Source organism: Osmerus eperlanus, chromosome 12, assembly GCF_963692335.1.
Source record: "Osmerus eperlanus chromosome 12, fOsmEpe2.1, whole genome shotgun sequence".
Classification (NCBI taxonomy): Eukaryota; Metazoa; Chordata; class Actinopteri; order Osmeriformes; family Osmeridae; genus Osmerus; species Osmerus eperlanus.
The window spans coordinates 10,338,103-10,364,280 of NC_085029.1; the positions used below are offsets into that span (position 1 = coordinate 10,338,103).

The 26,178-nt window shown below is 45.5% G+C and overlaps 4 protein-coding genes and 1 long non-coding RNA gene across 7 annotated transcripts; 3 read left to right on the plus strand and 2 right to left on the minus strand.

Moving 5' to 3' along the window:
- Positions 1-404: 404 nt before the first annotated feature.
- LOC134031804 (glucose-induced degradation protein 4 homolog) lies at positions 405-4,265 on the minus strand. The gene is made up of 6 exons (XM_062475528.1): positions 3,855-4,265; positions 3,247-3,306; positions 3,034-3,141; positions 2,726-2,827; positions 2,492-2,622; positions 405-2,103 (listed from the first exon to the last, which is right to left on the minus strand). The coding sequence occupies exons 1-6, from the start codon at positions 4,041-4,043 to the stop codon at positions 2,040-2,042; spliced, it is 654 nt and encodes a 217-aa protein (XP_062331512.1). The 5' UTR covers positions 4,044-4,265; the 3' UTR covers positions 405-2,039.
- Positions 4,266-4,419: 154 nt separating this feature from the next.
- Positions 4,420-6,713, plus strand: atpaf2 (ATP synthase mitochondrial F1 complex assembly factor 2). The gene is made up of 8 exons (XM_062475527.1): positions 4,420-4,674; positions 4,895-4,939; positions 5,044-5,192; positions 5,277-5,374; positions 5,581-5,661; positions 5,793-5,905; positions 6,022-6,137; positions 6,406-6,713. The coding sequence occupies exons 1-8, from the start codon at positions 4,539-4,541 to the stop codon at positions 6,541-6,543; spliced, it is 876 nt and encodes a 291-aa protein (XP_062331511.1). The 5' UTR covers positions 4,420-4,538; the 3' UTR covers positions 6,544-6,713.
- Positions 6,714-7,317: 604 nt separating this feature from the next.
- On the plus strand, positions 7,318-17,997 carry tom1l2 (target of myb1 like 2 membrane trafficking protein). Of its 2 annotated transcripts, XM_062475524.1 has the most exons (14): positions 7,318-7,463; positions 7,917-8,001; positions 8,799-8,877; positions 9,368-9,517; positions 10,207-10,341; positions 10,471-10,647; positions 10,756-11,006; positions 11,264-11,315; positions 12,717-12,888; positions 13,053-13,176; positions 13,377-13,452; positions 14,667-14,726; positions 15,342-15,378; positions 15,487-17,997. In XM_062475524.1, the coding sequence occupies exons 1-14, from the start codon at positions 7,412-7,414 to the stop codon at positions 15,645-15,647; spliced, it is 1,611 nt and encodes a 536-aa protein (XP_062331508.1). In that variant the 5' UTR covers positions 7,318-7,411; the 3' UTR covers positions 15,648-17,997. The 2 variants fall into 2 exon arrangements, with proteins under 2 accessions (XP_062331508.1, XP_062331509.1); XM_062475525.1 differs by lacking the exon at positions 14,667-14,726.
- Positions 17,998-18,472: 475 nt separating this feature from the next.
- Positions 18,473-21,061, plus strand: LOC134031821 (uncharacterized). Its single transcript, XR_009931955.1, has 3 exons — positions 18,473-18,529; positions 19,018-19,258; positions 20,926-21,061. It is a non-coding gene; the product is annotated as an uncharacterized LOC134031821 (long non-coding RNA).
- foxl3 (forkhead box L3) lies at positions 20,751-24,831 on the minus strand. Of its 2 annotated transcripts, XR_009931954.1 has the most exons (4): positions 23,561-24,831; positions 22,780-22,948; positions 21,792-22,402; positions 20,751-21,507 (listed from the first exon to the last, which is right to left on the minus strand). XR_009931954.1 is itself a non-coding variant. In XM_062475546.1 (3 exons), exons 1-3 carry the CDS (start codon positions 23,704-23,706, stop codon positions 21,935-21,937), a joined length of 783 nt encoding a protein of 260 aa, XP_062331530.1. In that variant the 5' UTR covers positions 23,707-24,831; the 3' UTR covers positions 20,751-21,934. The 2 variants fall into 2 exon arrangements, 1 of the variants encoding a protein (XP_062331530.1); XM_062475546.1 differs by having other exon boundaries at positions 20,751-22,402.
- Between the last annotated feature and the right edge of the window lie 1,347 nt (positions 24,832-26,178).

A 26,178-nucleotide genomic window follows, 5' to 3' on the forward strand; every position in this document is an offset into this window, starting at 1 on the left:
ACATCTAAAAGTGGAGTTTCCACGTAACCATGAATATAAGAGATCCCTTACATCCATATATGGAAGGGAACCCAAATCAGTATTATTCATTTCATAATTTTTTAAATTATGAAACAACTGTATTGTTTTTAAACAATAACAACATGAATTATTTTTTATTATTTATTACTATTATTTATTTGTAAAATGGGAATCACTGTGTTCTGTTGAAGCAAATTGCATGTCTGGCTTTAAAGTCTGGATTTAAATTAACGTTACTTGACAGGACTAAAAAGGCTCAAATCAAGTACATTAGCAGGTTTTCTTCAGTGTTATGGAGATGGAAATTGCAAGTTTACTCAATTTCTGGTTTTAAGGTTTTTGGCAGGTATTTACAGTGAAATGTACCATTGTAACCACCAGAGGGTGCTCATGAGTGAACAGAATGGGTGAGGCACCAAATCAACACTTCCGTTCAGCATGTCCAGAACCTACACCAGGCTATGGGTACAGTTGTGTTCATGAACTGCCTTTGAGTAAACTCACTGATAAACCTTTATGACTATTGTTTGTGAGGGAATGAAGATAGGTGTATGTAACGTCAGCACGTATCCTTGGGTTACGGACAAACACAGAGTCATTATTGTTCTGATATGATTTACTCCACTCCTCACAAGTCCAGCATCACACTCTCTGGTCATAATACAACTCTTTAAGCTTGAAAAAGATGGCACCGTCACATTGAAAGGGCAAAGGTGGGAGAGGAGAGGGTGTGATTCCAAAGGCATTTAGACAAAAATAGTTCCTTTAATGGTGATAAAGATAGACATTTAATACTATGATGATGATAGAATAGATTTGTTTATCTGGAAAGTTGAGGTTGATAGTTGCGGAGTGCCATGTTGATAATGTTGCATAGTTGGAGATGACAAGGGATGAAAAACATCTAAAATGGACCCAAAGGATATATCTATCTATAAGTATATTGTTCTATGTATTGTCTGTGTCAGATGCAGAGATGGGTAGGGGATAGTAACACTAGGGTACACTTGATTTTCCTCATTGGGTTCACCAGGTTGGTGGCACTTATCGGTTATTCCACCGGTGAATGGTGAAACTCGAACCTTGCTGGACTACCCCTGGTTGCGAAACCCCAATGATTCATCTGCGTAACCCACAACAACACAATACCCACAACCACCACTCATCAACATCGCCCAGACTACCATAGAGCAAAGACCCCCATGACTTGGTGAAGCTCTGAGGAGGTTCCTGTCTATCTAAAAGAGGTAAATACTGTTGCAAAATCTCGTTTGCATCAGACCTAGCATAGCAACACAAACACTTGCTGTCCAGCCACCTCCAGCCAGCTCCTGGACACAGAACCCCAGCACAGTCCTCAGCTCAGCTTCTTCACTCATCCCACAATGCATCTGTTTTGTCGCTTTGGCTGTGGCAGAGACAGACCCCACCTGTCCGTCCCTTCATGCATCCCTTCATCCATCCCTTCATCCAGCCATCCTTCTAGAGCAGACTCCGTCAAGGAATCATTGTCATATTTTAGCCGAGTCAAACGAGATTACGCCCGCCGCCCCCCCAGGCTAGAGGCCCTGACCCTAATCTCACCTCTGGAAAGTGTCCCAGCACAGCAAGCAGCAGCAGAGAGCCGGAGGATAAAAAGGACCATTAAAACCAATATGTTAAAAAAACAAACATTAAGTGAAGAGGTGATCCGATGCAGATGTCCTTGAGGGCTGTCTCTCCAGTCAGAGAGCCAATCGGTGCTCCTTTCCTCCTTCAATCAGTCAGTCAGTCATCCTACAGCCAATAAAAGCTACCATGCGTCCTTCCATTCTCTCTCCCCCCCCCCTCCCCCCTCCCATCTCCCTCATTCTAGGTCAACCCTTGACAGGAACGTCCTCATCTTTATCATAAAACACAGTTTTCCATTTAACACCATCCTCCCTCAAGCCCTCCTCCTCTGCCTCCTTCCAGCAGCATCTGCAGGTCTCTGCTCTGCCTCATAGTCTTTGTGCGCCAACAGAGCCTGGTTGCCGGGGTCACCGGAACTCATAGATGGCTGCGCTGTGTTCTGGAACATGGGTCAGGTTCAGAGACTGGTACCTGGGAAGGCAGGGTGGGGGGGAGGGGGTTGCAGTAAAACGGAGAGTGTGTTTAGAAGGTGGAAGAGGGCAGAGGAAGAGTGTGTATTTGTGCTTGTACTCTTATTTCAAGTGAGATGGAAACATATTGCTGCCAATCATGGGACAGAGAATAATTGGGACACAAACTAACCTCGATGGAGTGACACGTAAAATTATATTAAAAGGGAAAAGAAACACAGTAAGCCCCCATGATTACTTTTTCAGAATACACAGCATCTCATGAGGGCCTTGCTACCCATTAACCAATGCTTACAACAAGCACCTTGTCAGGACTTAAGGGACACTTAAGAATCTACACAGTGTTACCTCCTGGACTAAAAGTATTACTGAAGAAGTCATCCTAGTACCATTCAGAGCTGCGGTGGTAGTAGTAGCCCTCGATGGTGGCGGTGGACTTCTGGAAGCAGATGTAGTAGAAGCCAGCGAAGGAAGCTCCGCTGATGTCCTTGATGGTGTGGTCTGGAACCAGGAACTGTTCCTGCAGGAAGCAATCACCACACAGTTACCCAATGGACCATAGGACAATAGTGCTGACCAGGGATACATGTAGCTTGATACAACCCATGTCAAGTGTACTGTACCTTCCACCTCATGAAGATGTAGTCTGAGTTCTTTAGCTCCTCGTAGTCAAAGTCATCAGAGTTGAAGGTCTTAGCATACTGGTAAAAGGCCTGGAACTTGCCCTGTTGTGTAAAATAATAACTGACTTCAGGAGGGAGCACAGCATTGATACCTGACCCTCGACTCCTTTGCTCCTTTGCGCCCCTCAAACCTGGAGGACCAGGTTTGAGGGGCGGAACACCCAGTAAAATCATCATGGAAAACAGGCCAGGAGACAGTGCCAATTCTTGTTTGGGGTTTAGAGTTTTTACGGGCCCCTCCCTCTTACCCAGTGCTTACGATCCACATCTTCATCTGCATCCCACTTCCTGGTCAGGAACGGGCGCTTCCTGCTGATGATCTCACCAGCGAAGAACGTTGTTAGTGTAGGGTATTCCTACAGGTGGGAGGACGTAGCACATTTATAAAGCGCTCAGAAGAATTGTCAGACGAATTGGAACTATTGCATTTCCATGTCCTACAGTGGAGCCTGTTGTCTTACCTCTGTAAGTCCTTTGATCTTCAGGTACCCACACAAGTAGGAATCCTCCATAGTAACATGCTGACAGGAAACATCACAGACAACTGTATGTGAGTCTTCATATAAGAAAAAATGTATGACCAAATGTAATCCTGATCTTTCATTACAATCAGTCAATAATCTGTATAATGCTTCATTATTATTAGTCAATCCTGTTTATAACGTTTCATTACCATCAGTCAATACATTTGACCAGATGGTAGTCTTTATTAGAATGATGTACCACACAATGAACACCCAAATTAGCCAAATGGTACACATAGCTACAGCCAAGACAGACGACTTGCAGACAGATAGCTACTACGACAGCTATCAATCGTTCGTGTTCTTGAACCAGCATATGCAAGATGAAGCAAAAATGAATAGCTTTAACTACTTGAGACAATATTGTAGCTACAAAGGTGACGATATCGTCCAAAAGCTATGTACCTGCCAGCTGTCAGTGATTTTCCAGCGAGGACATATGAGCTGTCAATCAGACAGTGGGGCTGTTTGACAGGTCAGCAAATGCCTTGTCGATTGACAGCCAAATAAAATAGCTAGCTAACATGACAACCCCTGAAAATCACCTGCAAAACCACCTCCACGTCATACGAGTTCCCCTTGCTCTTCTGGTGCCCTCGGAACTTGGAGCCGCTGTAAAGAAGAGAAGTAACGACGCCGGGCTGGTGGGTGTTGATCGGGGGAGGGGGAATAAGCGAGGCCGAGGACGCAAAGGCCATGGGGATGTTGCTGAGGTATCTGGCGGGGACAGGCATGGCTGTCGTATCGCGGGGCTGTCACCGACCGCAGTCAGTGGCCGTCCGTGCGATAAGAGTTGGAAAGGGAATCACGGAGAGCACGGATGAGGCGGCTCACCTACATTCAATTCCCTTGAAATCAGCAAACACAGTTTTCATCAAGCGCCCCGAAAAGTAACTGGACTTCGACGCGGCGACATTAGGCAGCAGCATTCACCTTTCCCATTCGCTGGGAGATTTCACAGGTCTAAAAACGATCTGCTCATTGGCCTATCTATCAAAAAGGTTTCTTGGGAGATTTGTGAATGTAGTTTTTTTCTGTGTCAACGTGGGTTCACTGCGGGTATTGCAACATAATTTCCAGACTACATTTCCCTCTGCTCTTTGGATTAGACAAAATATTCCATCTGTCGGAAGGTCACACGCATGGCTGTGTTTGGAAACTGTGAAGGAAGGGATGCAAGGTTTTAATGATTGTATTCTACGTATGATAAACAGGTAGTCCATGCAAATATGTTGAAGAATCTTGTGAGATTACAGAGTCGACTGGGATGTGCCCTGTCTTCCCGCACTGTTTACCCTAAAGCATGTGAAGCTATTCTCCCTGGTGTTTCAGTGGATTGTAAAGCATACTCCTCTGCTGTAACAGGTAAGAAGACTTTTTAATATTAGTGTATCTCATGCATTTGCCCACTGCTGACTGTTTTTTAATTGTATACCGATCAAGTAGCTAAAACACTAATACACTCATAGCTAACTACAAGTTTATTTTGTGGACCAGTGAATGGTTACACAACTCATTCAAACAGCGATGTACATGAATGCTGCACGCATTATTGTGTTGGTGTTTCTGTATTTCTTTTAACCAGAAAGAAAGAAATTCTATGAAGATGTCAGCATATCGCAAGGAGAGGGTAAGAACATGGACTTATTGAAAATAATTTGAAGGTTGAATTATATATTCTTAGAATGTTATTAAATTATGTTGAATGTTCCATGTCCTTACATTTCTGTCCAGGTGGTTTGTTTGAGATCAACCTGGACAAACGGAAACTGAAAACACCTGGAGGGAAGCTCTTCGCTGTCCCAAACGAAGCCCTTGCCATTGCTGTGGCAACAGAGTGGGATGTTCAGAGGGACACACTCAAATTCTACACCATGCACATGGTACAGCCCGTGGCCTAAAGAGAATGTGTTTGGTACTTCAAGTAAATATACGGTTAATGTTGTTTTTCATCTTCCTCCTGGTAGACCACTCTCTGCAACACAGCTATAGATAACCCCACACAGCGTGACAAGGAACAGATGATCACCGCTGCCCTCAAGTTTCTGGAAACAGACACTATCTGGTATGTGGGCTGATACAATTGATATCACCTGGACAAAAGGAAAGTCTCCAGTCCGCTCTCTCAATTAGCAATGGTAATGGTTTTTATTATTGATGATTAGGTTATAGCAATGGAGTAATTGGAAGCTCAGTGTTTATACCCTGTTACATGACTGTGATATTGGTGTTCATGGGGATGATGGTGATGACTGTGGGTCCTCCCTGCAGTTTCAGAGTAGATGAACCCCCAGGTCTTGTGGAGCTGCAGAAGAATGAGTGGGACCCTGTGTTGAACCGGACTGAAGACAGGTTTGTTTGACTTTACAGCTCTGTATCTTTGTCTCATCGGTCAAGATGAGATTGCATCTTCTACACTTTGTCTTCTCCCAGCAAAACAGTATGTCTGACTATAATAAACCTTGTTTTCTCTCTCTGTGCAGATACAACGTTGTTATTGGCTCTTCCTCCAGCATACTGGGGCCAGACATCCCAGAGGCCACCAAAGCTACCTTCCATCAGCACCTACGCTCCTATAACTTCTGGTCCATGACAGGTAAGAGTACTCATGTTTCTACTGGTATAAAGCATGTAACAATAGGCCAGTATACATTTTGATATTACATCATGATTTTTCTTGATTAATAATGACATTGTGTGTCCTGACTATAGGGCTGGAGTTTGTGATCACCCAGTTGAAGTCCGTGGTCCTCGCCTTAGGACTGATTGACAGACACCTGACAGTGGAACAGGCTGTGCTGCTGTCACGGCTAGAGGAAGAGTACCAGGTATGACCTAATCTCAGGAGCTCTGAACTGGCCATCCTATCCACCACTGCATGTCACACTCAGAAATGACTCGGTGCTTACCTTAATGTAGAAGATTTCTACCGTTACTAACTCATGAGCAGAGTAAATCCAGATATCACAACATCTGGTTCCTTTGCATCATCTACAGTGCTCCTCTGTCTTGGGTAGGTTCTGTTTCACTCACGCATCTTGGTGGGGGTTTTCTCCTTGACTCCATATCTTCTTTGTTGTCTTGCTTCCTCTTCAGATCCAGCATTGGGGAAGCGTAGAGTGGGCTCATGACTACGACACGCACGAGCTGAGGGCGAGGACAGCCGCCGGCGCTCTGTTTGTCTACCTGACCTCCGAAAGCTCAACCATCAAACGCAAACTCCTTCAGGACTGACCTCTGAGCCTTCTGGACTTTCTCTCTCATCCACACACACACATGCACAGACAACATGCATATACACACAGGGCACACAAACAACAGACCTGATTCTGCTTCTGAAGATTAGAACTTAGATCCTGTTTTGTCCTTCTGTTGGTAAACTTATTAAATGACTTGCTCTGTGACAGCGGTGTACGGTAATCTGTCATTATCTTTAACATCAGTGTTATTTCAGCTCAGACAACAATCGAGGCACTTCTTACAAAAAAGTTCCCAAGTTGCATGGGACAGTATAACACCCATTTTCTGGACTGTTGTTGTTTTTGAACCAGTTCTCAGTCTCCAGTGACTATTGAAAACAGTTGCATGTTTCAATGGGAACAGTGACTTGACCCTGAGGTTGAATGATAGTTCCTTGTGACCCTGCCTGTTGCTACCAAACCGTTATGTGCTTAAAGAAATAAAGCTGAAAAAAGACAACAACAAAAGATAGCAGCACTATGAGGAAAGATACAATATGTAAAGTGACATTTAAGTTACATTGAAACACGCAGAGTGAAATATCGTTTAAAATAAGATTGTTAAAGATCTCTAATTAGACAACGTAATGTTACTGGTAGAACGAAGAGAAGGTAGGCTAGAAACTAAAAATGATAAACTCATTACAATTGTATTATCCACATATTTAGCTAGAGATGCGTTAATGCAGCATTTGATGTCATTTATTTACAATGGACAACGTCCACATGATAGACATTTCAATTGCCAAATCACATTCACAAGAAAGATTCTTCAACCAATTAGATTAAAAAAAAGTGGGCGAGGCTTATGGCGTCTTCCTCACGAACTGTGACTTCGTACAAATTGTTTATTGTCGACCAAGATGGAGTTCCTTTTGGGAAACCCGTACAGTACCCCAGTGGGGCATTGCATTGGTATGTCATATTTGATACATTTAGAAAATATTCCGTTGTAGTAACCCTGCGGTTGTCTTGTCTTTAGGTAGCTTGCTAGCTTTTCCATTGGACTTGCTAATAGCTATGGTACTTTAAAGCTGAACACCAGCTGGCTAGCCTAGCATGATTAGCTGCTCGGCTAGCTGATTCGCCAGCTATCCTGCTAGCTATCTAACTTGATAGCTGTAGCTATAATAAGAAATATTTAGAAATATAGTTAGACATATCTAATGCAATATGGAATAGATAATTCATACACATGAATACACGTATCTAAAATATTCTAGCTGTTAGCTTGATAGCCAGACAACCAACCAAGCACAGTATTACCATTAGCCCTTAGCCTGCTGTGCTCGTCTTCCAGATGTCAGCTGTATTCACATCTATTTATTATGTTACTACAGATTAACAGTGCTATTTGTCCCTTGTTAGAAAGAGCCACGGATGGCTCACTACAAAGTGAGGACTGGACCCTCAACATGGAAATATGTGACATAATCAATGAAACAGAAGATGGGTGAGTAGATAGCGAGAGGATCAAGTTATTGATTAACTACCTAGTATACCAGGGGCCTGCACTATGCAATCAGTTCACTGATCAATCTTTTCACTGTTCAAACTATAACATTCAACTCGGCAGTTGCCCTTCCTTGTATTGGCATGTCATTTATTTAGGAAATGACCAGCCTTTGCCCTACCCAAGTCTTATCTGGTTCTTGTCTTATCACAACCGTAATGGACTGGAATACGGATTTCACCCAAGAATTATCTTTCATCAACCTTGCATGTCAAGCTTGCAAATGGTTTGATATTTGATAAAAGGACTTTATATCAAAGCTAGTTTCTTTTGCTTATATACACACCCAGTTAATCTGTGAATGTGTGAAAACAGTACCACAAAGGACTTTGTGTTCTGTCACATCCCAAGGATGTTCCACCCAGCAATCTACATGACATCTCTGTGGTTATGTGGCTGCAGAACCCACCACACCCTGTGCTGGTGGAAAGAGAAACCACAGAGGGTGCTGGACAACCGGCGTGAGCATTGTGTTCCACCTTGCTTTGTTACCAATATTGTAAGATGATTGATATCTTCCAACCTGTTGTTTCCTCAACAAGTTAAGACCTAACAAATAAAACAAGATGTTGTAGCTACTGTACATCAGTCAGAATGATGTCTTTATCTTATGTCTAGACTTTGGTCTGTGTAATGGCTCTGTACCCAGTCACCCCTCCACAAGATTCTCTATCCAGATTAACAACATCCTACAGGCCCCTTGTTTAACCGTGGGCTGTCTGTCTGTGTGTCTTCAGGCCCAAGGATGCCATTAGGGCGGTGAAGAAGCGACTGAACGGCAACAGGAACTACAGGGAAGTGATGCTGGCTCTGACGGTGAGACGGGAGGACAGGGACGGGGGAGAGGGCACGGGGGGGGGGGGGGGAAGGGCTCAGCATGCATCAGGAACCCAGCTGGGGTCACGCAGTGTGCCCTGTTTAGAAGAAAAGACGTGGACACACATTCACATTTCCTTCATTTTAGGGGATGCTGTAATCCAAAGCAGCAGATGAACTGTGCTAATATGAAAGAACTGCCGATACTTAAATAAGTACACAGTTCTAACAGTATTTTAGTGGTTAGAGCCATGAACGGTCTGTAATTTTATCAGGCAAGTCAAGTATTGGCATGGTAAAAAATAATAACATCTCAATAACTTTGCAACAATAACAGCTACAATTAATTTCAACACATGCTGGGTGAAGGCCAAGTGCTTTGACTTTGAATGCCGCCGTGCAAGACAGAACAAGAGCTTTGTGTGACGACCTCCAACCCCTGTGTCCTGAGGCGTGTCCTCTAACCCGCCCGCTCCTGCCCCTCCCTCAGGTGCTGGAGACGTGCGTGAAGAACTGTGGTCATCGTTTCCACGCCCTCGTCACCAGCAGAGACTTCATTGACGGTGTTCTGGTCAAAATCATCTCCCCGAAGAACAACCCCCCCACCATTGTACAAGACAAAGTGCTCGCCCTTATACAGGTATGCGTGTGTGTGTGTGTTTGTGTGTGGATTGGGGATGTCGGTTCCTGTGACAGGGAAGTGGGTTTAGGATGAATTCGGCACAGATGCATTTGTCGTTATTTGTAAGACGATACATTTGAGCCATGAGACACGATTAATCAGCAAATGATGGGTTTCTATTCGTAGTCACATTTAGAAATCTGAGCTGAGGAGATCAGGCTAGAGTGTTTGTTACCTGACACTGGAGGGGGGGGGGGGGGGGATCCAGTGTTTTCCACTGGCGCTACACTTTCTGCCATCCAGGTGTGTGTGTGTGTGTGTGTGTGTGTGTGTAAGAGAGAGAGATCTCTGGTTACAGAAGCTCAGGTAGCCCTGTCTCTCTGGGCTCAAATGACACCAGCTATCTTCCCCAGAGAGACAGACAGACAGACAAACAGATGGAGAGATAGAGTAAGAGAAATGATTGATGTCACACACATCATCATCACATCGCCCCATGCTTGGTTTATGTTACTGAAGCCCGCCACCTACACAGTGATGGAGTCTGCAGAGGTGTGGGCGTCGACAGACACGAGACAGCTGCCCGCCCTGTTTGGCTCTAATAAGCCTCGCTGATTCAAAACACTCATAGTCAAATTCCGTATTATGGGATGGCTGTTGGCTGTCCTAACAGCACTAACATGCTTGTGTCTCTGTGCCCGTTCCAGGCGTGGGCTGATGCGTTCAGGAGCAGCCCAGATCTGACAGGGGTGGTCCACATCTACGAGGAGCTCAAAAGGAAAGGCATCGAGTTCCCCATGTCCGACCTGGAGACCCTGTCTCCCATACACACCCCCCACCGGGTAGGTGTGTGTGTGTGCGTGTGTGTCAGAGAGAGAGAGTGAGAGACGAGCTGTGAGAGAAAAAGAGGATTTGGAACAGAAGTGGTGTTGGTGTTTTCACTGACATCCTCCTGTTCCTCTCCTCCCCAGTTGGCCAGCGCTCCGGAGGGGGATTCCACCCTGCCCAAGTACAGCGCCCCTCCCCAGCCCCTCCCCAGCCCCCAGCCTCCCCCGCAGGCCGTACCCCACGCAGCCCCACCCTCCTACTCCAGCCCTCAGGTCCCCAACCTCCAGGCCTCGGGATCTATCAACCCCACACCGGAACAGGTACCCCCTCCACGCACACACACTTAACACTACACGTAGCCATTGTACGGCACGTGAACGAACGACTCTATTACCAATAACCTCTTGCCCCCACCCCCCCACCCCCAGATCTGCAGGCTCCGCAGCGAGCTGGACGTGGTGCGCGGCAACACCAAGGTGATGTCGGAGATGCTGACGGAGATGGTCCCGGGCCAGGAGGAGCCGTCGGACCACGAGCTGCTGCAGGAGCTGAACCGCACGTGCCGGGCCATGCAGCAGAGGGTGGTGGAGCTCATCTCCTGCGTGGGCAACGAGGAGGTGACCGAGGAGCTGCTGCACGTCAACGACGACCTCAACAACATCTTCCTGCGCTACGACAGGTGAGGGGGGCCCGCGCTCACACACACACACACACACTCACCTGTCAGTGCACACGCTCGTGCGTATCAGTACACGTGCACCTCTGTGTCCCTTAATGCATACCCACCTCACACACACACACATCTATTTTTACACACACACACACACACACACCTCTATGCCCTTTACCCATACTCACCACAAACACACACGCACACTTAAACATTCATCCACCTGCACTCCTTCCACTGTTCTGTTTTCTGTTACCGTCTTGCAGGTACGAGAGGTTCAGGTCTGGAAGATCTTCCTCTCAGGGTATCAACAACGGGGTGAGTCTCTCTCTCTCTCACACACACAAACACACACACTCGGTCTCCTCCTGGAAAGTCTCATTCTGACGCTTCATTTAGTTCCATGTTTACAAATACATTTACTAATACGTAACCCTGTCTTACACGCTCCTCTGTTCCTTCACGTAACCTGAAACACACACACACACATTGTTCTCTCATTCGCTATCATCAGTCCTGTCTGAAACCGCTGTCTTTCTGGAGAGACGTCAGACATTGATAGTGTGTGTCTGTCCGCCTGGGTGTGTCTGTCTGCCTGTGTGTCTGTGTGCATGGCTGTGACACGGTGCAGTGTCTCTGCACACAGGCATGTGCCGACTACTCATCCTGTCTCCCTTTTCTTTCTGTTTCTGTGTCTTTATGGCTAGCTGAGGCAGGCAAGTATTAACCCCCCCCCCCTCTCAATGCACCAAACATCCTCTCCTTGTTTTAGCTGGGTGAGCTGCTGGGAACTGCTCTAGTGCTACAAGCTCCAAGCCTTCAGACCAACTCTCCACCCCTGGCTCCATATAACCATGCAGCCAACCACTCTTCCCTAGACTGATCTGAGATCAGTACAGTGGATATGTACTTGTCACTGCACGATCCATCCTACCCTGCACGATTTTAAAGGACCCCATATAACATGTATTTACCACGGATAAGTCAAATAATTAATTGAAAATGTGTCATTGAATTTGAGCCGTGTATTAATGACACAAGCATCGTTTTAACGCAATTGAACTATATAGTGTAGTAACTGCTAGCTTATTGAGCAGTCGGTTGCCAGACAGCAACGCAACACCAGCATACCAGGCATCATCGTTCTGGCTAGTGCAGTGACAGTCCTAATAGATGTGCTGGTCCCCCCCCCTCCCCCCTCCTCCTTGCTCCTTAAGGGGAAGCCTCCCAGGACTTTTGTTGTTGTGGTAAATGGCTGTGTTTCTGTCAGACAACCTTGATAGTTCAGACCGCCCAGCTTCCTGGTTTGTCTGTGTCCACCAGGCTGCTGTCCGCCCCCTTAAGGACAGCACATGTCCTGCTGGCCTGTCTCTGCTCTGTCTGGACGCTGTCATGCTTCTGCTGTTAGCTGAGGGATGTTTCCTACCCTTACAGACCAACACACCCCAGCCCAGCCCATACCTTCCTGTCTTGTGCTGCTGATGTTTGTTCATGATTTACAGCGGCCGGCCCCCGGGGGTCTCCCCAGTCCCAAACCAAATGAGCCATGTTCCGTTTGGAACTGATCCCTGCTTGTTGACCTTGCACCGGTCCCATTTGACCGAGCGTAGCTAAGTTGTAGTCTGAGGAGCATACACTTGGAGAGAGTCACTTCTCTCTCTCTCTCTGTCCTTGTCTCTCTCCCTCCCTTCACCCCCCTCTCTCCTCTCCTCCCCCCAGGTGCTCAGCGAGGCCACGGAGGACAACCTGATCGACCTGGGCCCTGGTTCTCCCGCCGTGGTCAGCAACATGGTGAACGCTCCCCCGCCCTCCAGCCTGCCCCCCTCCCTCAGCGCCCCCGCTGCCAGGCCCTCGTCCCCCGCCTCGCTGGCCTCCAGACTGGCTGGTCTCGGTGTGTACTGCTGCAGCCTTGGCCTGGGCCAGCCCTGCTACTCTGATTACAGCACAGCCACCGTTAATGGCTCTCTGTTTTCTGTAGCTGGTGGTGACAGATTTCCATCCCTTGTATATAGACAATAATGAGTCTGTGTCTCTCTGTGTGTGTGTGTGCACCAGACGTGGGTGCTGACAGTGTGAGCGGCACTCTGAGCTCCCTGCCCAGCTGCCAGCCTCCGGCCCAGGACGACTTTGACATGTTCGCCCAGACCCGGACCGGCGCTGCGACCGAGCCACGCAGGACGTAAGGACGCGCCCCCTACCTCTCACTTCCTGTCAGCCTGTGTGTCTGCTCACTCCCTCAGACGGCTGGACAGGGCTTCCTACTGCTCAGTTAGTCACTGTGCTCTAGCATCATTACTGGCTGATTCCCTTGAACCTATACAGTATAATATCTGCCCCCCCCCCCTTCTCATCCTCTCTTTTTACCCCCATCTCGCTCAGGGCTCCCGTGGAGGACAGTCTCCCAGGAGCAGGGCTGCCCCCCACTCTGGAGGTACGACAGCCCACTGCAGGAGGGGTAAGTGAGCCAGGGCTGGACTGGGGTGTTACCTGGAATCTTGCTGTGTTGTAGTGTTATCTTGGACCTGCGTGTTACCTGGAGACAGCAGTGCATCATCCTAGCTCATCTTGTGTCAAGTGTCAAGTGTTTGGGAGGACCTGGGCTGGACCTAGATATTACCTGGGCTGGACCTAGATATTACCTGGGCTGGACCTAGATATTACCTGGGCTGGACCTAGATATTACCTGGGCTGGATCTAGATATTACCTGGGCTGGACCTAGATATTACCTGGGCTGGACCTAGATATTACCTGGGCTGGACCTAGATATTACCTGGGCTGGACCTAGATATTACCTGGGCTGGACCTAGATATTACCTGGGCTGGACCTAGATATTACCTGGGCTGGACCTAGATATTACCTGGGCTGGACCTAGATATTACCTGGGCTGGACCTAGATATTACCTGGGCTGGACCTAGATATTACCTGGGCTGGACCTAGATATTACCTGGGCTGGACCTAGATATTACCTGGGCTGGACCTAGATATTACCTGGGCTGGATCTAGATATTACCTGGGCTGGACCTAGATATTACCTGGGCTGGATCTAGATATTACCTGGGCTGGATCTAGATATTACCTGGGCTGGACCTAGATATTATCTGGCATTACTCTTGCTACACCTGCAAACAGGCTAGCAAATGCATACAGGTCCTATCTGCAACTGATAACAAACAATCTGTGTTTTGTTTCAGATGAGACGTGTGTGAGTGTGTGTGTGTGTATGGCCTGGTGTTTGTGTGCACCTGTGTGTGTGTGTGTGTGTGTGTGTGTGTTTTGTGTTGTTTCTGGTGTATTTCTTCTTGAGAACCTTCCCAGTTACTTAGAACTCAGCCCTCTATCCACCACACCCCATAATATTGTTCTAAACAACCTAGGAGCTGCTCAACTCTCCGCACACCTTTTCGGGCAATGCCTGGAATAAGCATGACGTGTGTGTGTGTCCCTTTGACAGTGCTCCATCAAACATTGAGAGTTGAGGTGTACTCTGAATTTAACTCTTCATTGCCAACCAAATGTGTTAATATCATCATAAGTTATTTCATTTTTTCTTCAGTTTGAGAACATTTATTTATTTCATTAGACGTGTGCCTAAGTTGATTTTTCCTTTTTTTGTTTCTTATGTTTTCTTTGTTTTTGTTTTGGGGGGACATGTCTGTTTGGCCCTAGGTTCTGGTTGGTCAGTCCTCTGTCATGGATGACATAGAGGAGTGGCTCGGTACTGATGTGGTGAGACATGATTATACCTCTGCCTTTTCCTTCCTCCTTATTTTCTTTCTCCCTCTTCCTTTCTCTTCCTTTCTCCTTCTCATCTCTTTCGTTTTTTCTCGCCTCTCTCTCTCTTTCTCCCGTCTCTCTTTTTGAGCTGACCGTAACACTTTTCTCCTTCCGTTCCCCTCCTAACCAATCACGTGTCAGGATCCACCGTAGCTTCCTGTGCAGCTCCTAACGGTGTGTTGTGGTGGGCGGGCTCAGTGTGGAGGGCTCTGCCCTTCCCGGCTGGGTGCATGGGGGTGTTGCTGTAACTTGCACATGATGGTGTGCCCCTGGAATCTGAAGGCACAGTGTGAATGGATTGTGGCGATTGTCCAGAGAAGGGATCTCTCTGGAGGGTGTGTGTGTGTGGGTCTGTCTATGCTGTCTGTGAGTTGCAGCATAGAGAACAGCTGAGTCACCATAGCTTCTTCATCGTCTAAATCCTTGGAAGTCTGTCCTTTTTTTAATGATCTACGAGTATGGAATATAGGGTGGGGTAATCCATGAATCGCCGTTTTGTGTGGGGCTCTCAAGAAAGATTTTCTCAAATTCCAAACAAGAATATAACCTGTTTCCTTTACTCAACAGCAAGGGGACGAAGGGGAGGAGGGCGTGACTAGTGAAGGTAAGACACTTTTCCCCTCTCCCGCTCTTTCTCTCCCGGACCTATTCCTCTCCCCCTGCACCTTACCTTTCCCTAATCATCTGTTTTCCGTTCGCTTACGTCCTGCAGAGTTCGACAAGTTCCTGGAGGAGAGGGCCAAGGCTGCAGACATGGTGCCCAGCCTGCCGCTGCCCCCTGGTGGAGACCCAGCTGCAGCTGCAGGGCAGGGCACGCCAGGAGGCAGCAGGAAGAAGGCCAGCAGGCCGGAGGACTCCCTGTTCGCCATGTAGACCCGTCCTCTCCTCCAGCCCTGAGCCCCGAGTCTCTCACCCCCACCTGCCCAGCAGCTCTGGCCCCAGAGTGCTGGGTGTCTGTGCACACACACACCATCTGTGTATCTGCTCCTCTGCATCTCATCATCTCGCCACCAGCTGAACATCCATCTGATGATTCTGTGTGTGTGTGTGTGGGAACATGTGTCAGCCCATACAAACTTGTGTTTCCGTTGAATTTGCTACACTACAAACGACTCCCACCGACTGGTCCATTTTGAGACACTATCCGATGATGACACCTACCAGTCTGGCATGGCTGTAACGCACTGAACCCTGCAAGACCATCAACCCTACCCTGTCTGTCTGATGGACTGGCTGGTCTCCTTAAGATGAGACACCCTGTTCTGCCTTGGTGACACGGAGCCATTTCTGGAGCCGATTCCTCAAAACACCTTGTTGCATGCACGGACAAACCCCCACCATTTAATCAAACGCAACTTCCATTTGTAAAAGGGAACTAAAAAGAGGTAAAGGGACTGGTTCTAAGCATTGAACCTGTAAAGACACCAGTGTAGGGAGAGTAACGTCATAAATATACATTCATGAGATATGATGAATAGGGAATATGCTGGACTGTTTTATTGTGGGGTTTTTTATTTAGGTATGTAATTCTTGCCCTCCCCAACCAAGTCCATTACGCAGTCTCTGGTCCAGGTTCAGATCCCCCCCGGGCCTGTTGGGGTTTAATGCTGTTGTGGTGCTTTGGGTCTGGGTCCGCTGTAGAACCAAGAATCAGCGAGGTTGTGTTTGTGCGTGTGTTGAATCGAGCTTTTAAAGGGACAGATAGGTTAAGCTAAAGGGAGTTTGAGTTCAGTGTGAAGAGAACATTTGAGAAGTCAATCAGCTGCTGAACTTTAAGTTTCTAACCGTCTAGAAAAGGAATCGATGACAAGTAAATTCAGTTATCTCTATAGAAAAGATTTTTTTGTTTTTGCTTTCCATTGCACTGTTTCTAGATTGAGGCTGAATGAAAATCTTTAACATGACTAGACGATGCATGGCTCTGGTCTATTGACTGAAGGGCTTGCAGGCTAACTAACAAGTCATTTTGAGTCTAAACACGTTGGTGTTGATCCACATGCTGAAACACTAGTCCTGTTGATGAGACGAGGGAGGACATGAACATGGATAGAGATGAGGGTACATCAAGCCAGCAGGTGGACCTGACGACACAGACCTGATGACACGGACCTGATGACACCGGGCCGATGACACGGGCCTTCACACGGAGCTCAGTCTGACGGCCGTGCTGTAACTCGCGCGCCAGCTGCGTTTAACGGACCAAAGTTTCGCGTGTCTGTTGATTGGTTGTTGTTGAAGGCTTTGTAGGGCTTACAAACGAAATCTATCTCTTGATTCACAGTTACGTGCCTGATTTCTCTTTTAGAAACCATTCACACGGCATTACAGCGCAATTCTCTTGTCAATGTATGCAGAAAGCCCATGCTTGACTTGTTTCACCTCTTATAATAACACTAGTATATCCACGATTTTCAAATGGGCATGGAAGGACTCTGAACTGAATGTTCACTCTCTCCCTCCAGTAAGATAGTACTCCGTACGTTTGACTGTGGGATACCGTCTACTGTTGTACCGAGTTATGCAGTCACAATGAGCTCACTACTAGTACACCCTCCACCATCAGCCCACCTTGTATGCTTGTTCTCAATGAGGGGAACGTGTTGGGACACTAGAAATATGCTAGCTGTAATAAATGAGAAAACGTGGATAAATATTGACAAAAGTGTAGGAATAATTTATGAAGCATTATTTTCTTGATCTAGCGGTATTTGAACGATCGTTTTATTGTTAAAAAAAAACTCATTAGCAAATTACTTTACCTTTGAGAGGGAGTCTTGTTTGTTTGTTTTTGTGTGTCCTTTTGTTTGTTGAACAACGTGTAGGCTATATTGTCACCATGGAAAGGGTTTCTTGGGTTCTATTCTGTGTTTTTACAGCGTTCTGTGTGTGTGTTTGTACTTTACCCATAAGGTAAGGCTGTATCCCTGGCAAGGCTATTGGTTGAATAAATGCCGACAGCACTTTGTATCGACAGTTAAAGAAAAGGACTGCTTTAGGATGCTTTCAACAGCATACACTGTCAAAAATGAAGAGCATTTTCATTTATATATATAATGTTGTCATCCCTATGCCCACTTCTTGAAAAACCGATGTATTTGTTTGGAAATACTAAAAGGTACATTCATGAGTGTGTGCCATCTTTTTCTTGCTGTCTACTCTCTCTCTTTCTCTCAGACTCATGCATGTGTTGAACTCCAATAAAACACTAGCAGTGTGTAATGTATTCTGGCTCTTGCATTTCTGTACTACACTTCTAACACAGATTACACTAAATGCATTGTAATCCAGTATTGCAGTCTATATAGCTAGGTAGTGAATGTTTTCCAGTATTCCAGTCCAGAGTAATGCAGGTTAGGTTGTCTATAGATCCTATTTACCTTGCCTAGAAACCCCTCCCACCCTTCTAAACCCAAGGCCTTATCTGCCTCTTCACTGAGGGGGAATGAGGAGGGGGCCAGGGCTCTCCCATTGGTTGATGGGAATCACCTCATTCTAAAACATGGCTTCTCTCAGTCTGTCCTCTCTCTATGGTGGGTTTTCCCGGTCAAATAAGAGGGGGTGTGTCATACTTTCCCACCATGCGCTCTCTTTCTCTGTCAGCCACTCTTTCTCTCCCTCTCTTTCTGTCTCTCGTGTGGGCTAGTACAAAGACTCGTTCACACAGTTACTTTGTGTTGGTTTTAGGCTTGGTTTACTCTGCTCCATCCTGTTCTACAATCCTAACTAATAGCTGATTCCACTTTGGATCTCATGAGGTAATGTTGATGTGTTCTTTGAATCCCGGCTTGTGTGTCATCTCATCATGACTAGAATATCTAACGTGTTTTACTGCCATGTTATACAGAGAGCAATTTCCTATCCAGTGCAGTGTATTGATCATATCATCAACAAATTGAAACTAAGATGAAAGCAATGAAGTGTACAGTTTGTCCTAACATAGACATACTATATCCTATCAAATAGCCTGCTAAGGGTTAGGGTGTTTGTGTCCTAAAACAGACACACTCTAGGCCTCACAATTAATATATAAAGGCAACAGATGTGTTTTAAATCGGGGGGTAATTAAACAATATAAAACGATGAATCAACTAACTAGTTGGAGTTCATCCCTAGGCTTTGTGATAGCAGAACCAGGATGCGTGTGTCAGGACTTAGACTGCATGCACTGACACAACACTTTCTGATAATACACTCTATTCTGTGGTGACTAGGATGCTCATCTTTCATCATGTCTCCCTCGCAGGAATGGCTTCTACAGAGCAGAGGCGTCAGCCATCAGAGCTGTCCATGAACACAAGGGATTATGACATGTTCCTCCTCAGTCCCTCTCCCTCCCCTGGCTTCAGTGCCAGCTCTCCTCACAGGCCAAGCTGGGATAGCCCTCTAGTGGCTAAAACACAGAAATTGCCTGGTCTTACTGAGAATCACAAGGTGTAGCAAGCACTATGTTCAGTCACCGGTCTCCACCACACAAGACCACAGAAGTCAGTGGATTTGATATGTGTGTACTATATAACGGTCTATATGTTTGTGTGTGTCTGTTGGACAGAGCTGTGGTGCATTGTAGTTGCATTGCATGTGTAGACCAACCGAGTGCAATGTCTCTGCTGTGCAACACAGAGCTGAACCACAACCTCAACAAGATGGCTGTCTTCATCTGGCTCCCCTGTTACCAAGAACAGGATTTCTTCATTTAAACCTTGTTTAATATGCATTTACTCGCACGTGTTGGTGTATTTTTCTTTTGGGTGTGTGAATGTGTGTGTGTGTGTGTGTGTGTAAGTGCGTGTGCTGCTTTTTGAAGCAGCCTAGTGTTTACCTTCTAGATGCTCCTGATTGATAAAGGGCTTGATGTTAGTTTACATGATGCTAGAAAACAGCAACAACAACCACTTCTCTGATGAAGCCATCAAACAGCACACACTGTTCTGGTCAGGAGCACCCAGCCAACCCTTTAGAATCTTCTAGAATGCTCTAACCCCTAAAATAGAGCACAGAATACCAGAACATTTCCAACCAAGCTGTCATTTTGTATACAAGCCCTTGACTTCTATTACATTTCTAATATTCCATTTCTTCTTTTACACCCTTCCAGCCATTTAACATTATTATAAACTTCCACAGTCACTTGGAATGGAGTTCTCAGGGACCACAGGCTCTGTAGGCCTTCAGTGTAAACAGAGCCACAGTGACATTGATTGACGTGTTGTTTTGATGTTCTCATTCAAAGCACATTTAAAACCCCATTTAAAATGGTGGCATATTCCATTGATAGCCTGGTTGAGTTCACCCCCCTATCAGTCAGACACTGGGGGGGGGGGGCAGTGTCTGACTGATAGACAAGGTTCTAAATGTCAGAGGGTGCTGGATGTGTGTATGTATGAGGCCTTTTCACCTCAGGGTATTTTAACACTTTCCATTCATATGGAGCTAATCCCAATATCATTACCCTGTAATCTGCATTTGGGTGTAGGCCGTTGGTTTATGGCAGAGTAGAGCATCAAGGAACACAGCTCAAGGAAACGATGGTTGTTAGTCAGGTAGTAGGACATTACTGTACACAGCCTACCTCATTACTAAACATAGACCGCCACTATATTAAACAAAAACAACTATTCAAATTCTCATAATGAGTTCCATAACCATAGTCACACACCTGCATGAAATCCAATTACAAAGCAAAAATGCTTAGAATTAAATGACCTGTTTGTGTTTATGATTTAGTTGTTATATTAACGTTGCACATCATTGCTTTCCCAATTTCCTCCCTGTACCCAGTTCAATCTGCACAGAGCCACTCATACAACCTAGTACCAATAGCCCCATTTAAAAACATTTTTTTAATCTAATTCAGACAGTACAGTTATCAAGTATCACTACTAAGCAGGTCTTTTATTCTTCCTTATTGGCTAGTATCATAAACGATTTCTGCAATGGTTTGAAAATATATATTTTTGCCTCAAACTGAATGAAAATTACTGTGAAACCAAGGTTTGGGATTTGGATGAGTACTTTAATAGAGGCCATTCACAGGTACAAGTTACTTTAGCCAGCAGCTACATAATGACAGCATTCACTGACAACACCATAATAATACTGTATGTGCATTGACTTTTAAACCTGCATGCTTGCCTTTTGCCTTTTCTTCCAGTGTCTTAAAGAGACCCCTGCAGCCTCCCAGCATTTTATGCTAAGTTAATTTACCCAAATATATCCACGGCCGGGCAGAGCGACTTGGAACGGCGGAATTCCAGGCTCCGTCACCGGCTCCGTTAATGGAAACCTGCTGATCCATAAACGCAGCGCTGAGCCAGACGGAGGCTGGGGGGCAGTTCAAGTAGCAACATTAACACTGCCGATCGATCAGCACATTTACAAGGAGGCATAAGGTGTGTTTAATTATAATGACGTTGAGGGGGTAGTGCTGTTCTGGCGGCAGGTCCCTGTGTATTTGAATAGGGTCACATCTTGGCCTCACCTTGCAAGTGTAATTCTATATTAAATGCCACTCATGTTACAGCGTGTTGAGAGGCGTCCTGATGTAGTCACGGCATAATATAAAGGTTAAATTGAAATATGTCTACTTCAAACAGCAGAGAAACAGCCGATGATTGATATCCCTTGTGAGGGAAATAAATGTTAACAGGTCCCTAGTTTGTGAGTGTTAAACTCTTACCTTTATGAATGGTATCAGAATAGGGCTGTCTGGGTTGGGTGGACTGTGGCCTTCTAACTGGTTTGAAAAGGTCAATAGAAAAGATTAGCATTATTGGAGAAAAAGTGGTCTGATTGACAATAAATGGCCTCCAAGCTCCTTAGTGTAGATCCTAGTATTTATAAAACACTTTTTCTTTCCAATACTGTAAAGCTAATCTAGCACAGGACACAGTGGATTATCACAAGTTTTGGAATGGACACATATTTCAAGTTAGTTGTGTGAGTGACTGTACATGAATGCATGATGGACTGGCCCACTGCATGCACAGCAAAGATCCAGAAAAGAACACTGTACTGTACCTCTTCACAGTCCATCTCTTTGTAGTCAACACAACTCTTGTACTATTAACTGTGTCTTTGGATGTCCTTCATTTTCCCATTTTAGACACATAGAGCTATAGGGTCTGTTCTAGAACTTTCTTTCCTTTCATTCTAGAACATCCTCAGAGGGTCCAGAAATGCAGGTTGAGGTGCTGGGGCTCCAGAGCATGTATGGGGGCGAGAGGAGGGGGTCTGAACCCAGGAAGAGGAGGGGCCGGAGTGGACAGGATGTAGTCGATGCTAAACTTGATCTCAGATTCTGGTTTGTTATTCTGGTGGGCCTGGTTTGGGTTGAGCTGGATCTGTGGCTGAGTGGGTCTGTGGCTGGGGGTCAAAGGGCAAGGGGAGGAGTCTGCATCAGAATGCCGGCCTGAGGGTCCGTGCTGATTGTTGCTGATACGGTCGCTGTTGTTGTTGTTGTCAACGCGGAGAAACGGCTCGCCCGAATCCCGGAAGCCCATCTTCATGTTGCGTCGACGGCGCCGGCGGCGGAAGTTTCCATTCTCAAACAGGTCCAGCATGGACTCACAGCCCGCCGCGAAACTCCAGTAGTTCCCTTTCCCCTTCTCGTTCCCCTCTGTTCTTGGAACCTGGGGATGCACACACAATAATGAGTACTGAACACTGTCCTGGACACACTGTACTGATCATCTCCTATAATTTCCACCCCCTATATTGTCTTCATGCAAGCATTGTTAACAGTGTGGTAATATTACACGTAGGACTAACATGCAGGAGCAAGAATGATCACAGTCTGACATTCGGTAATTATTTAACATCCTTCACAGGCTTAAATACATCTTTATTCACTGTTGCTATGAGACAGAACATCTTAAATATAAGAACAGATATAAGAACACATTTCTCATTTTCAAACACCTCCACTTGCATTTATGGACCCTCCGAGGATGTTAAAATAATTGAACCAGTGAACCAGTGTTAGTGAGCTGTGTGCACAGGGCTGTACCTTGATGAAGCAGCTGTTGAGAGAGAGGTTGTGCCGTATGGAGTTCTGCCAGGCCCGTTGGTTGGACCGGTAGAAGGGGAAGCGTCTCATGATAAACTCGTAGATCCCAGACAGAGTGACTCGCTGGTCCGGGCTCTGCTGGATTGCCATGGCAATGAGGGCTATGTAGCTGGAACACAGACACATTCAATGCTGAATTGTTTTTTAATTCTTCTATCGCCTTTATGAGATTTTAATCATTACTTTATGTTACTGGGAGAGAGTAAGATAGATTAAGTGTTTTAAGGGCACTAGGACAGCAGAGCAATAAATTATGAGTAATGACTAGACAGGGTCCATTTTCTGGCTGTCTATGAGAATATTATTATTGTCCCTCAAACAATACATTTTTATAATTCATGAGTTTACATTCGATGGGTATTATTTTCCCATTCATTCTAGAGTGAAGAACTATTTACAGTACAATGGGAATAGCCTTGCCCTAAAGAAATGTAAACATTGTTTAAAAGGCATGTGAAATCTAATTATGATACAGAATAACGTTTTGTAAAATAAATATTCTAATTCAGTAGAATTAGGTGTTGCACTAAATTGTTAACTCTGATCTAATAAATTAAGATATATATTATCTAAGTCCAAATGTTTGTATGGCATTGATATGTTATTATTTGTGAAATTAGGCTAATAATAAAAATAAGAATGGGACATGAACTTGAATAATAGGCTAAATATATACATAAAAATAATAAAGTTTGAATATTTTTAAACACAAGCACCATACCTGTAAGCCGGTCGGCCGATTTTCTTGTCTTCATCCGTGCTGCTGGATGGGTAGCCGTCTCCATCATAGTTGAAGCAGTTATATGGATACTGCGAGTTATCAAACATATCTTCGCTTCCAGGCTGACTAGCATTAGACTGCTTCATCTAATTCAATAAATGAAAACTTCTGTTACTTCATATACCTGCAGCGAGGAAACAATCCAAGAACACCTCTGTGAAGTTGAAAATGTATACCAACATGTCAGGTTGGAACTCAATGAAGTATATGATTCCAGCTTCGTTCTTGCTTGTTGTGGGTCCCCAGGAGCCCCCCTCCCCTCTTTCTATCCGTACAGAGAGGTGGTCCGCATATCCCTGCGTCGATAAGGCAGCTAATTGCTTGGCCAGCGAATAGGCTACCGCCTGCTGAACGCATGAACCCGGGGCGTCATCAACTGGACACCGGACAATTCCTTTTCTCCCCGGCTGATTCTGGGTGGTCTCGGTCGCAGTCGGAATGTTGACTTTGTTTTGTTTCTTTTTATAGTCTATCCAATACTAACAAACAAACTCCTTACATGTCTCTCCTTTTCTCTTTGGGATGTGTGTGTCTGTCTGCTAATTCCGCCCACAGCTTTTGGGCACCATGCGTTACAGGCGTTTTACTCTGGAGGAGTTTTGTAGATGCAATCTATAATGCTGCATAATGGCCATAAATTGCGTTTCCGTGACTGAAAGGGGGGATGTGTAGCCTACTTCGAAGTGCTCTAAACGGGACATTTGGGGCTCTCCCGTGAGCAGAGGGAGACCGGAGAAACAGCCCGCGGCGTGAGGCCTGCGTGTGTGGCCTCTGATGCGCAAGATAGACCGCTGTAACGGCCCTTTGTGCGCCTCTACCGATGCGATCACAACCATTTATAAGCGCAGTTGTGTTTACTTCTTGTATATTAACAGAGCAATTGAAAAAACTGTCAACAAGCAGGTCAATTGTAGCCCAATTTTCATTAATGAGAATTGTTTTTATTTAGATCTTCCCCCGGTGAATTTAATTTAGTGGAGCCCTGGTAGCTCAGTGGTTAAGCATATGTAAACTGAGGGTAAACGTAAAGGTCTTGGGTTCAAATCCCAGGACTGGCTTCACTGATGTTGTCAAGTGTATCTTTACATTAAGGATGTAACATGTATCTTTAAAAACACAACTTCTTAAAGAAGTACAATCATACTTCACATGACAGAATGGAATGGTCCTCAAGCTGTATTTGAACCCAGGTGAGCCTGGACCTTAGAGCAGCCTGCATCATGCACATGCTTATCCGCTGGGTTACCAGAGCCCTGCTTCAAATACCTTCAGAATTCAAATATATCTTTGAGAGAAGCCCACTTACAGCTTTCATCCAAAAGTACCTTGGGGGATATAAACCTCCAACCTCTTGATTTGCAGTCAGCCACTTTAACCACTGAGTTAACCCTTCCACCACAAATAATGGATGTGGACAGTCATACTTGCTCATAATCACCCACTCATTAGCAAAAGACACCTGGCAATCCTTTGTATTGATTAGCAATCAGATCACATGACCAACAATCACCAGGATAGAAACAATTAGCGTACATTTTGAGGACTTGGTTCCCCATTGACCCAATGTTAGAGCTAGATGTGGTAATTGTTTCTATATTTTTGCATGAGATCAAATTTATCGGGATATGTCATTTCATCCAAAACACACATACTAACCCCTTTGGTAATTTCCCACACACACATGCTAACCAGGGTGCAAATTATACAATGATAATCGAGGGGGTCAACTTCTTTTCCAGGGTGTAAAGTAATATTGACGATTACAGCTAAGAACGATATATAAATGTATCGACCCCCCCAACCTGTTGTTTTTACCTCTTTTGGGGGGGTCCAAGTGTTAATTAGGGATGTCTTAATCCCATACTAAACCCTGTTTAGTATGCTTGGTACACTAGTCAGTCCACGAATAAAGGGATTTTTTTTTCAAAGGCTCACACAATCCTGTGAAAATAAAGTCAGATTGTGAACCGTCATGCATATACAGTGATATCATGAAGGTACGAATTTATCTAGCTTCCAAAGCACAGAACTATAGTTGAAGAAAAAAATAGCCTACATTTTTTAATTCAACCCATAATATGACAAGCATTCCATACTGACACACTCCGGGGATTCCATCCCATCATGTCAGACGGGGGGGAACGTGGCCCCAGCCTACATGGCCTGATCTGATAAGTAGCACCCTTGCGTCTCCGACTCATTCCCATGACGACTTTTCCTTTGCCATTACAGTCTGCGGGCAGATCATTAGCGGTCGTTAGTCTCGCGGTCCCTGTCCCTCTGATGTTTGTCTCTCTGGGCTTCCTCCGTTCACCATGTAGAAGGGCCACGGCTGCAGTTCTTAACCGAGACGCTTTCCGGGGGCTGTGAGGGGTAGGGAAAGGTTATCCAAACAAAGTAGACTGTATACTGTAATCATGTTTACATGCTGGAGCTGAGGGACGTTTGTTATTGGGACTGTACGCCATCAAGCTTCTCATCAGCACCATTTAATGATGCTGCTGGTGTTAAGTCATGAAGCTACTTTGTATACCTTGTGCTTTCAATTACATTGGAGA